The sequence below is a fragment of the Nicotiana sylvestris genome, chromosome 6 (assembly GCF_000393655.2).
Source record: "Nicotiana sylvestris chromosome 6, ASM39365v2, whole genome shotgun sequence".
NCBI lineage: Eukaryota > Viridiplantae > Streptophyta > Magnoliopsida > Solanales > Solanaceae > Nicotiana > Nicotiana sylvestris.
In genome coordinates, this window is record NC_091062.1 from 208,531,720 (window position 1) to 208,545,024 (window position 13,305).

The following is a 13,305-nucleotide window of genomic DNA, read 5'->3' on the forward strand; positions in this document are numbered from 1 at the left end:
CGTTACGTAACGACGAAAAGTGCCACTTTATGTAACGACAGATTTGGTGTGGTGGCGTCATTACCTTACTTTTTTTATCTCATCTTGCCCTTATTATTAAATAATCATATTTTATTCTTTACTCTACTTTTTTATATAATAATTCTATTCCATATCCTATTTTTTCTTAGTAATGTTGCTAATTTAATCTTCATATTGTTAGTGAGTGACATCATGAAACGACGGTAAACGATACAATTTGTCCAAACATTGTATTCATCAAGCAATACAATACAATACGATACATTACAAAATGATAAGTAACAACCATCCAAACAAGTTAAATCTAAGAATTAGAGGATCTGATTCTTTTTGATTGCATATCTAAGTGCAATGATGTGATTTCCGCGCGCGCACACACACACAGAAAAAAAAAGCAACCAAAAAAAAAGGTAGAACAAAAACAATATCATTGCAAACAAATGTTGCCCCACATGAGTTTTCCCATCAGTAAAACAGGCCATGAGCAAATTTATTCAACACATAACAATAGCTAGTCGCAAATACACAGAAGGAACCATGGAAACTTATTACAGTACATCTAGTGAAATGAAGTATAAATGCTGTGTCCTGTTGGATCTTCAATTATCTCCAACGTACTATTTGTATTTGTGAGAAAGTAGTTTCTCAACTCCTTCAGCTCCATACATTTAAAGTTCTGCAATTTAACTTTCTTTAACTCATGCCTCCAACATTTCCAGGGTAGAGATCAGTGTTTTGGATAGCGTGCGGCGACAAATAGCCCGCTTCACTAAGGCGAGAGGCGCGCAGCGAAGCGCTCGCCTTTTTGATGTGAAGCGACAATTTATACAAAAACATAAAATATTATATACATATAACTAAAAACTCAATAACAATAATATATTAATAAATAAATCATTCAAAAATTAAAGACTCAATAGATAGTAATAACTCATAGTAGATTTGAGAAAAAGATTCAACGCTGATTTATAGAAAAAAAATTCATTTGAGTTCAAAATGCAATTAATTCTACTCTATAAGACTACAACAACAACAACGACTCAGTATAATCCCACAAGTGGGGTCTGGGGAGGGTAATATGTACGCAGACCTTACCCCTACCCCGAAGGGTAGAGAGGCTGTTTCCAGGAGACCCTCGGCTCAAAAAAAGCAATAGGAGATAATAGAAGAGATAGGAGATAATATATTAGTACCATAAAAATGCGTAATAAAAATAAGAACAATATATAAGAGATACGAAATATGAAATAAATCTACTCTATAAGACTATAAATCTATAATTGAAAAAGCAGAGCAACAAAGTAAATAAAGCTATTGCCTCTGCTCGAATTTGAAAAACAGAGCAACAACAACCAAAAAAAAGGCTGCAACAAAAAAAATAAAGCTACTGAACAAAAGATAAACAAAGCTGGGCTGAAAGAGAAAGAAAAAAGAAGAAAGAAGAAAAAAAAGAACTGGAGAAGGGGTCAACCAGAAGAATGAAGAAAAAGAAAAAAGAACTGGACAAGAAGGGTCGACGTCGACCAGAATAAGAAGAAAGGAGAAGAAGAAGAAGAAAAGAAGAACTGGAGAAGAAGGGGTCGACGCCGACCAGAAGAAGAAGAAAGAAACATACCTGGGTCCAGTGGCGAGCTAGAAATTTTTCTAAGGGTATTCAAATTTGAAAGAAGTGAAAAAAATTTCGAACAAAGGGTGTTCAATATATGTTATATACCTCTAAAACGTAATATTTTACCTACATACACAATACAATTTTTCGGCCACCCTTGTGATCATGTGGCTTCGCCACTGCCTTGGTCGCTGATGGCTGACGAAGACGATGGCAGAAGAAGCTTGTTCAAAGAAGCTCTGTGTCAATCTCAAGCCCTAATCGCTGTTAAGTGCCTTTTTTCTCCCTTCTCGCCTCACTGTCGCCTCTCGCGACACAAGCAGAGGCGAGTCAATCGCAACGCAACATGCTCTCTGTAGCGACACACGCTCCCCTCGCATCGTTACACGCTTTTAGCGCTGTAGCGAGCGCTATTTATAACACTGGTAGAGATGCACAACAAGGTTTCTCATCTTTACCATCAGCTTCATCTTTATCTCTGTATGTAAACTACAAAACCCAGAAACAAGTGTATATGTCATGTATCCCCGTGTAGAATCTTTGTCCCTACTTTTCCATTATTATAAATTAAATCCTTGTGGTTAATACTGTTTCCTGAAGTTGATCAAGCACAAAACAACAACAATAACAATTTACTAGTGCCTCAATACCAAGCAAGGTGCTATCAACTATATGAATATTCACTGACCATGCCCCTCCAATTAGTTCATTTTAGACCCATCATAATCATACACCTGATTGAAGCCATGTGCAGGAGAGTTTTATGGACTGGGGGGCAATGAGATGACTAAGAAAGCACTATTAGTTTGGGAAAGAGTTTGATATCCTAAATCAGCCGGAGGTTTTTATGTTATTGATATTTGCATCTGGAACAAGGCAGCAGTGATTAAGCATTCCTGAAACCCGTTCAAGAAGGATAGTTTGAATTGTGCTTTGTTAATGAATTCGAGGCGTTGTAATTAATTGAATTTCTGTGTTCATGCTAGATTATCAATATATAGTAATTTCTGGAATAGACTTCTGATTCATACTGAATGATGTATTTTGATTATTCAAATCATCGTGTATTTTGATGCAATTTCATGATGTAATATTTTCTTGAAACCTTTCTGCTACTGCCAACGGTCATATTCGCGGACTTCTCAAATCTCGCTGCCGACGAGCTTCCGTCAGAAATCGGTTTGCTTCTTCTCCTAATCTTTCCTATTTATTTTTAGTCTTTTTCCTTTTCTTCCATTTCTTATTTTCTCCTTCATACTGCTTCGTGAATTAACCTAACACTTACTCTAATTGTTTTAAGAAATCTGTAATTACTCATTCTTTGATTTGGTATTTTCAAGAGTTTAGTCGTCGTTACCGGATATTGCCGAAAACCTCACCGGAGAATAATAAGCAAAATCTCCGTGCTTTTGGCTACAACAGTTTCGTAAATTCTTTGTCGTTTATCCTATGCTTTTGTTGGGTTTCAAAATATTTAAGCTTAAGTCTCAGTAACTTGTTGTACTTCCACTTAGCTAATCTATTTTGGCATTTTTCACATAAAACTATTATTCTTGGCTCTTGCTATTGTTGATCTATTTTCCAGACACCACTCAATTGAGCTACGCCCTTGGTTTTTCATCTTCTGGGTTTAAATTTGCTGAAAAGCTTTGCTCAATTAGATCTCGTTTTCAAGTGACTTGTGGAGCTCGGTGATCTAGGTCCATCATTTCCTTTTCATGCTTGGTCTTCACGGTAAAAGCCAGATCTGACCATTATTGGTCCGAAGAATACTAACTCATTCTCTATTAGTGACTTTCGGGGCTACACCAGTAGTAGCGGTGACGACCCTTTTTGGTTTTTGGGTTGTGGTATTTTTCTGTGTTTTCAAAGAAATTCTCGAAGTTGTTGGAGACAAGTTGGGCACACGAGCACTAGCAAAGGAGAGCAACCTGGATGAGCGTCAACAAAGGGCGGTGGGAAGCGGTGCGTGAGCTTGCAAGTATATCGAGTACTGCAAATCAACACAGGTTTGGTTCTCGGGAATTGGTACCTCCCGTTCTATTGTTTCCCTTTTGGTGTTAGCTAAATTGATGTTACTTTAGTTCACAATAGTTAAATCATTCAACTAGTGTACTGGTAGTCACTTATTTCCTTCTAGTTTGATTCGTTGTCCATTGTGCTCTAGCGAGTCTTCTTTAGATTTGTCGTAGGTGTAGTGGCTGCAGTCTGGGATGATAGATTAAAGGCATGTCCTCGGGTGGGGTAGAGTGCGGGGCAAAGGGTGGGGCCGGGGTCAGGGTGTGGGTCGGGAGGCAGGGGAGGTAGAGGGGGCAAGGGAGCCTATAGATTGAGAATCGGGTCATGGAACATAGGTTCGCTAACGAGTAAGTCTATAGAGTTGGTGAAGATCCTTCAGAAGAGGAAGATTAATATAGCGTGTGTCCAGGAGACTAGGTGGGTCGGATCGAGGGCGAAAAACGTGGATGGGTATAAGTTGTGGTACTCTGGTGTCCTGAGGGGTAAGAATGGAGTGGGTATCCTGGTAGATAGCCATCTTAGAGAGTCCGTGGTAGAGGTCAGGCGGGTGAATGATAGACTAATGACTATTAAATTGGTGGTGGGTGAGTGTACTTTAAATGTCGTTAGCACGTACGCGCCGCAAGTAGGCTTGGATGAGGAGATTAAAAGGCATTTTTGGGAGGGCTTGGATGATATCGTTCGTAGTATTCCGCCTTCCGAGTGGTTATTCATAGGAGGGGATTTCAATGGTCATATTGGGTTGTCTGCAGGTGGTTATACTGAGGTGCATAGCGGCTTTGGTTTCGGGGAACGGAACGGAGGGGGCACTTCGCTACTAAATTTTGCCAAGGCATTCGATCTAGTGATTGCGAACTCAAGTTTTCCGAAGCGGGAGGAGCATTTGGTTCCTTACCAAAGTTCGGTGGCGAGGACTCAGCTTGACTATCTCCTCATCAGGAGATGCGACAGAAGGTTATGCGAGGATTGCAAAGTTATCCCAGGTGATACCCTTGCAACGCAACATAGGTTTTTGGTGATGGACATTAGTATTATGATAAGGAGGAAACAGAGGTCAGTAGGATTAGGTGGGGTGCCTTGACTAAGGATAAAGCTCAGGAGTTGGAAGGAAGGTTGTCGGCAATGAGAACTTGGAGAAGTAGTGGGGACGCAAACACTATGTGGTCGATGATGACGGACTATATAAGGAAGGCGGCGAGAGAGGCGTTAGGGATATCTTCGGGCCGCACCGGTGGCCACAAAGGAGACTGGTGGTGGAATGCATTTGTCCAAGGTAAAGTAGAAGCAAAGAAGGTGGCTTACCTGCGGTTAGTAGGGAGCATTGGCGAGGAGGAGAAGAGAGCGAACATTGCGAGATATAAGGTAGCTAGGAAGGAGGCGAAGATGGCAGTGATGGAGGCTAAGATGACAGCTTTTGCTTGTTTATATGAGGAATTAGGGAACAAAGGCGGGGAGAAGAAGTTACTCTGACTCGCTAAGGTGAGAGATAGGACGACTCGGGATCTGGACCAAGTGAGGTGCATAAAAGATGATGACGGCAAAGTTTTGATGGGGGATGACCAGATTAAGAGGAGATGACAGACCTACTTTCATAAACTTCTAAATGAGGAAGGGGATCAGGATATTGTACTAGGTGAATTGAGGAATACCGACCCCCATAAATTAAGTGATTGTAGGGACATTGAGGTCGATGAGGTCATAGAGGCAATGCGTAAGATAAGAAGGGGTAGAGCTACCGGGCCAGATGAAATTCTGGTTGAACTTTGGAGGTATGTGGGTAGAGCAGGCTTGGAATGGCTTACTAGGTTGTTTAATGTTATATTCAAGACTAATAGGATGCCTGAAGAGTGGAGGTGGAGTACAATGGTTCCGTTGTATAAGAACAAAGGCGATATCCAGAGCTGTAATAACTATAAGGGTATCAAATTACTAAGTCATACCATGAAAGTCTGGGAGAGAGTGGTAGAAATGAGAGTGCGAAGGACGGTGTCTATTTCAGACAACCAGTTTGGGTTCATGCCGGGGCGATCTACCACAGAAGCTATCCACCTTATTAGGATGATGGTGGAACAATACAGGGATAAGAAGAAGGATCTCCACGTGGTGTTTATCGATCTAGAGAAAGCGTGCGATAGGGTTCCTAGGGAGGTCTTATAGAGATGCTTAGAGGCTAAAGGGCTCCCGGTTGCCTACATTAGAGTGATTAAGGACATGTATGATGGAGCTAAGACTCGGGTTAGGACAGCAGGAGGCTACTTCGAGCATTTTTCGGTTGTTACAAGGTTGCACCAAGGGTCTACGTTCAGCCCTTTCCTATTTGCCCTGGTGATGGATGCCATAACGCATCATATTCAAGGGGAGGTGCCATGGTGCATGCTATTTGTTGATGACATAGTCCTAATTGACGAGACACGACGCGGCTTCAGCGAGAGGCTAGAGGTTTGGAGACATGCCCTTGAGTCAAAAGGTTTCAGGTTAAGCAGGACGAAGACGGAATACCTCGAGTGCAAATTTGGGTCCGAGCCGACGGAAGCGGGAGTGGAAGTGAGGCTTGATTCTCAAGTCATCCCTAAGAGGGGTAGTTTCAAGTACTTTGGGTCTGTTATTCAGGGGACCGGGGAGATCGATGAGGATGTCACACACCGTATAGGGGTGGGGTGGATGAAGTAGAGGTTAGCGACGGGAGTCCTATGTGACAAGAAAGTGTCACCGTTACTAAAAGGTAAATTTTATAGAGCAGTGGTTAGGCCTACCATGTTGTATGAGATCGAGTGTTTGCCGGTTAAGAACTCACACATCCAGAAGATGAAAGTTGCAGAGATGAGGATGTTGAGGTGGATATGCGGGCATACAAGGAGGGATAAGATTAGGAATAAAGATATTCGAGAAAAGGTGGGTGTGGCCCCCATGGAGGACAAGATGCGGGAAGCAAGACTCGGATGGTTCAGGCACATTCAGAGGAGGAACACTGATGCACCGGTGAGGAGGTGTGAGCGACTGGCTGTGGTGGGTACAAGGAGAGGTAGAGAGAGACCTAAGAAGTATTGGGGAGAGGTGATCAGGCAGGACATGGCGCGACTTAGGGTTACTGAGGACATGACCCTTAACAGGGAATTGTGGAGGTCGAGTATTAAGGTTGTAGGTTAGGGGGAAATTATGAATATTTCTACAGCGCACTAGAGTGAGACTAGCTAGTTAGGAGTTAGTCTTAGAATGCTACTGATCAGCTACTGATGATGGGCTTTATCTGTTGGTTATTAGTATACTTTATATCTTTCTCATATTTCCTATATTTCTTATATTGCTGTTATTTTGTTATTTTATGGTATTTTATGTTATGTTATGGATTTTATGTTATTTTATTATGAGTCTATTGATAGTACTAATATAACGTCTCTTGTTGCTTTCATGAGCCGAGGGTCTCCTGAAACAACCTCTCTGCCCCTCGGGGTAGAGGTAAGGTCTGCGCACATATTACCCTCCCCAGACCCCACTTGTGGGATTATACTGGGTTGTTGTTATTGTTGTTGTTGCAAATCATCATGTAAAAATAAGTAATTATACTAGATAATAATATATGCTTTGGTATAACTATATATGTAAAATTGATTTAAATCTTTAATATGTTTGTTTACTTTATGTTTTATAATTTAATTAAATAAAATAAAAAATAATAAAAGTATCTTATGATAAATATTTGAGTTCATTTTTCTCTTTAAAAGAAATATAAGACCTTGGTACTATTCTTTTTGGTAATTTGACACTCAAAAGTACTTTTAGAAAGATTGGTCAAACATAATTTGTTTACCAAATATTGCAAAAAGTACTTCTTAATTGGCCAAACACAAACTTTTTTTTTTTTCAAAAGTACTTTTGAAAACAGATTTTGACAGCCTGGCCAAACGAGCTCTTGAGCTTCTTGTTCACAAAATGGGAACATTTACTACATATTACGTTACTGGGATAAAGAGCTTATGATCATGTAATTTTCTCCCTTCTCGGTCATCAAAAGTTCAAGCAAGAGAATTTCTACTTTCGCCCCTTCAAGTTTGAGGCATATCTCTATGAATTTAAATTATATATATACCGTCAGTGCAAAAAAATAATTACACATCAGGTCATTTTATATTATTATAGTTAATTTATCTTATTTTCAAGATTATTCATATTTTCTATAAATATCTTGTGTGTAAACTGATACTAGTAAACATAATTTCTTACACCGATAGTGAATATAATTTAAATCCTATTTCTACCAGGCTTATTGTACAAACCTTGAAAATTTCGTAGTAGGTCAGGAAAAAAAAGGTAAAATTTAAGTTATATATACAAATATAGGGGTGTACAAAGAAAATCGACAAATTGCACTAACCCGATAATCCGAGTCAAACCGAGAAAAAAAACCCGATTATAGTTTGGTTTGATTTGGTTTGGTGTTGGAAAAAAAAATCCGACCATAATTGGGTTGGTTTGGTTTTAACTAAAGAGAGTTAAACCGAAATCAAACCAACCCGACATTACATATATAGAAATTTTAGATATATTTATTATATAAATACTTTTCAAAATAAGCAGATTTAACACAAACTGTTTTTTTTCAAAAGTACTTTTGAAAACAGATTTTGACAGCCTGGCCAAACGAGCTCTTGAGCTTCTTGTTCACAAAATGGGAACATTTACTACATATTACCTTACCGGGATAAAGAGCTTATGATCATGTAATTTTCTCCCTTCTCGGTCATCAAAAGTTCAAGCAAGAGAATTTCTACTTTCGCCCCTTCAAGTTTGAGGCATATCTCTAAGAATTTAAATTATATATATACCGTCAGTGCAAAAAAAATAAAATTACACGTCAGGTCATTTTATATTATGATAGTTAATTTGTCTTATTTTCAAGATTATTCATATTTTCTATAAATATCTTGTGTGTAAACTGATACTAGTATACATAATTTCTTACACCGACAGTGAATATAATTTAAATCCTATTTCTACCAGGCTTATTGTACAAACCTTGAAAATTTCGTAGTAGGTCAGGAAAAAAAGGTAAAATTTAAGTTATATATACGGATGTAGGGGTGTACAAAGAAAACCGACAAATTGCACTAGCCCGATAATCCGAGTCAAACCGAGAAAAAAAAACCCGATTATAGTTTGGTTTGATTTGGTTTGGTGTTGGAAAAAAAAACCCGACCATAATTGGGTTGGTTTGGTTTTACTAAAGAGAGTTAAACCGAAATCAAACCCACCCGACATTACATATATAGAAATTTTAGATATATTTATTATATAAATATACCTATTGTGATGTAATTTATAAATATTTCTTAAAAAAATTCATAATTTTATCTTTTAAGGTATTATTTCAAGGTTGGACTTAGAACTTTTGAATGCTCCAATAAGTTTTATAGCCATTAATATTAGTAAATTAAAGGGGGATTTGCAGTCGTACACTATTTTTATGCCACCTTTTAACCTATACCCTGTTTTTAAAAACTATTGATTTCCTAACCAACTAACAAAAAATCCGTAATAATATGACAATTATAACCCTTCCAAAACATATAAGAGTCCGTCTCTCCTCCGTATTCCCAGATTCAAATTCCAGATCTCCTCCGTAGCTCCTCCATCAGTCCGTCTCTCCTGAGAACGCGTCTCGCATTCAAATTCAAATTCAAATACATTGTAAGTATTCAAATTCATCTCCAGAATTCAAAATAGTTTTTGAATTATATGTTTTTTGATTGATTGATTGAAGTTGTTTGACAAACTTCACTGATATCCTGAAGTTGCAATTCTAAATCTATTTGACGATGAATTCTAACATTCTAACCTGAAGTTATTTAGTTAACGAGCTAGCAAATAACACAACGAAGAAGAAATTTTATTAAATTTTATATGATTGTTTTGTTGCTGAAGTTTTCTTGTCAATAATTAAAAGCTGAAGTTTTCCTCGTACACTGGGTAAAAGATCATAAAACATAAGTTAAAATTTCATATTGCACCAAAAAAACTTCGGCCTAGGTGCTGAATTTTTTTAGTTATTACTTAAAAACTTAAACAGGAGGGCTGAAGTTTTCCTCCTACACTGGCTAAATTAAAAAATCATATTGCACCAAAAAAACTTCGGCCTAGGTGCTGAAGTTTTTTAGTTATTACTTAAAAGCTTAAGCAGTAGGGCTGAAGTTTTCATCCCACACTGGCCAAATTTAAAAATCATATTGCACCAAAAAAACTTCGGCCTAGGTGCTGAAGTATTTTAGTTATTACTTAAAAACTTAAGCAGGAGGGCTGAAGTTTTCCTCCTACACTGGCCAAATTAAAAAATCATATTGTACCAAAAAAACTTCGGCCTAGTGCTGAAGTTTTTTAGTTATTACTTAAAAACTTAAGTAGGAGGGCTAAAGTTTTTCTCCCACACTGGCTAAATTTAAAAATCATATTGCACCAAAAAAACTTCGGCCTAGGTGCTGAAGTATTTTAGTTATTACTTAAAAACTTAAGCAGGAGGGCTGAAGTTTTCCTCCTACACTGGCCAATTTAAAAAATCGTATTGCACCAAAAAAACTTCGGCCTACGTGCTGAAATTTTTTCCCCTGCATTGATGAATTAAAAAAACTTCAGCTAATATGCTGAAGTTATTAAGCTTATCTCTAAAAACTTTAGCACTTATAAGTTGAAGTTTTCTTTGCAGGATTCATTAATTATGTCATACATCTTTTTCCAAAAAAAAATTCAGCAGAAGATGCCTAAGTGACTTAGTTTATTTGTAAAAACTTTAGCACAAACAACCTAAAAATTCTTTTGTTCACTTTCCTAATACTTGCCACTAAATATGAATCTGCAGGATGAGTTCGATTTGTATTGTTATAACTTTCAATGGGAGTTGGACTCCTGATTTCAAATACTTGGATCATGATACAAAACTTGTTCTACTTAATAAGGGCATATTATTCAATACTTTCCTGAAGAAAATTAGTAAAGTTGCAAATATTGATTCAACCAGATATGCATTAAAAGTATGGTTTGATATCAAACTAAATACAAGCAAAGGAATGCTTGTAACTTCAGATGAAGAACTCAGTACATGTATACATTTGCTTACAACTGATTCAGCCTACAAGAATTGCTATTTCGTCATCGAAAAAATACAACCTTCAGAATCAGCAGCATTCAACTAATCTCATGCATATGCGATAGATTCAGAACCTTTTGTTGACTATCAACATGAAGTACGACTGCTAATAATGGAAGCAGACAACATGCAACAACCTTCTAACATTACAGCTGCTTCAGAATACATAGTGTTGCAACAATTACCCCTACTTCATTAAAATTCATACCAGTTTGTCGATGACCAAGAAGAAGAAGAACAACTAATAATGCAAATTGACAACCAACGCACAATCCAACTAAGCTTTTTTTCACCTTCTGCAATGATAAACAACAATGAAGATGAAGTAAACATGGAGCTTATACCGATAACATCACATAGAATTGAAGAAATTGCTGAAAGTTTTTGTGCTTCTCAGAAATCAAGAAAAAGAGTGAGGAGAAAGGTGAAAGAATCTCCACCATGTAAAATACTTAGGCACGATGCATTGCCTGAGGAAGTCAGAGTTGGATCAATCTTTGAAAACAAACAAAACATGACTAAATTTTTCTGCAGCTTGGAGATAAATCAAAAAGTTGAATTCACTGTTGTTAGATCATGTTCCAAGAGATACGAGCTGAAATGCATCGTGGATAAATGTGGTTGGAATGTACGTGCTACCAGAATAAAAAATTCCACACTGTTCAGGGTGATAAAGTATCATAACATCCATGAATGCTCAGTTGATGCAAGAAAATCAGATCAGAAGCATGCTACATCAAATTTTATAAGTGAACAAATTATAGAACATGTTCGAGACAAAAAGATAGAGGTTACACCAGCCTTTGTAGAAAATGAAATGAAAAAGAAATTTGGAATTGACATTGGTTATCACAAGGCATGGCGTGCTATTCAAAAAGCTATTGCTTGCATAAGGGGAACACCTGAAGAGAACTACCAGATTCTTCCTTCATACCTACACATGATGGTGGCCAAAAACCCAGGAACATACACAAGTATAAAAAGAGATGCGCAGAATAGGTAAGCAAAACAATACTAACCATCAGCCTGAAGTTTCAAATGTTACTATTTGAAAAACTTCACACCTTATGATTTGTTTTTTTGTGTTTCAATGTACAGATTTGCTTACTTGTTCTTCACTCCTGTGGCATCAGTAGCTGGTTGGTCCTACTGTCGACCCGTTATTGCAGTAAATGCAACGTTTTTGAAGTCAAAATATCGTGGTGTTCTATTTGTTGCTGTATCAAAGGATGCAAACAATCAAATCTTTCCTCTATGTTTTGGTGTAGCAGATTCAGAAAACAATGAGGCATACATTTGGTTCTTCGGGGAAATGAGAAAAGCAATTCAAGTCCATCGTGAACTAGTTTTCTTGTCAAATAGAAATCAATCGATCGCAAATGGTATTAGAAAAGTTTTTCTTGAAGCTCACCATGGTATCTGCCTCTATCACTTTGAGAAAAATTTAAAGCAAAGACATGCAAAGGCCACGGTAATAAATCTTTTTCAAAGTGCTGCAAGGTCATACAAACGTGAAGATTTTAATCAGTTAATATCCCAACTCAAAAGTATTGACAAGAAAACATACAATTACATAATGGAAGAGCTTCCTGAGAGATGGGCTTGATCGTGGTTCCCACGGCGACGTTATGATATGCTAACAACAAACATGGTAGAATCAATGAATTCCGTTTTACTAAAAGGGAGAGAAATGCCTATTTTAAGAATGTTAGATTTCATCCAAGAAAAGCTGGGAGAGTGGTTTTATGAACGGAGAAAAAAGACAAATGAAACTTTTCACAGAGTATCAATATGGGCAGAAGAAGAGATGACTAAGAAGATGGACTTGGCTTGCAAAATGTTTGTGAGTATATTTATTGACTTCAGCTTTTTATATCTGTTGCAGTGATTTACTGCTTACATTTTAAAAAATTCATACTTTTTCTTTTTGAAGCAAAAATACACTAATATAATTTGTCTTAATTTTTTATTCCTTGTTAGGTGTTCAACCTTGACTAAATATTGTTTAGAATAAATAGTGAAGGAATTGAATTCATTGTGGACTTAAAGAAGAGAATTTGTGACTGCCTGGAATTCCAACTTGATGAATTGCCTTGTCCACATGCAATTGCTGCTATTAATAAGAGATATTTGCAGAAATCTGATTACTGCTCAAATTGGTATTCAAGGGAAACATGGTTGAAAACATATGAAGGACATGTGAATACTGTGGGAGATCAAAAATCATGAGAAATACCACAAAATATACAATCTGAGATCACAAAACCTCCCGATGTAGAGATTTTACAAGGAAGAAGACAAAAGAAGAGGCATATACCTGCGACTGAATCATCAGTACCATTCAAGTCTATCAAATGCAGTCGATGTAAACAAGTTGGGCATAACAGAACAACTTGCTTGTCTTCTCCAGCACCTCATCCATATTCCAAGAAACACACTGAAAAATACTCCAAGCTTCAATAATCCTTGGTCTGAATTTAGACTTTCTTTATTGTATGACATAATTCAAATGTAATTTTTT

At 37.3% G+C, this 13,305-nt stretch overlaps 3 protein-coding genes across 3 annotated transcripts; all 3 read left to right on the plus strand.

Moving 5' to 3' along the window:
* The first annotated feature begins 4,211 nt into the window (after nucleotides 1–4,211).
* LOC138871992 (uncharacterized) lies at nucleotides 4,212–4,730 on the plus strand. Its single transcript, XM_070149924.1, has one exon. It carries the CDS (start codon nucleotides 4,212–4,214, stop codon nucleotides 4,728–4,730), a length of 519 nt encoding a protein of 172 aa, XP_070006025.1.
* A 6,355-nt stretch (nucleotides 4,731–11,085) lies between these two features.
* On the plus strand, nucleotides 11,086–12,390 carry LOC138871993 (uncharacterized). Its single transcript, XM_070149925.1, has 2 exons — nucleotides 11,086–11,783; nucleotides 11,883–12,390. Exons 1-2 carry the CDS (start codon nucleotides 11,086–11,088, stop codon nucleotides 12,388–12,390), a joined length of 1,206 nt encoding a protein of 401 aa, XP_070006026.1.
* Nucleotides 12,391–12,432: 42 nt separating this feature from the next.
* Nucleotides 12,433–13,013, plus strand: LOC138871994 (uncharacterized). The gene is made up of 2 exons (XM_070149926.1): nucleotides 12,433–12,623; nucleotides 12,794–13,013. Exons 1-2 carry the CDS (start codon nucleotides 12,433–12,435, stop codon nucleotides 13,011–13,013), a joined length of 411 nt encoding a protein of 136 aa, XP_070006027.1.
* The last annotated feature ends 292 nt before the right edge of the window (nucleotides 13,014–13,305 follow it).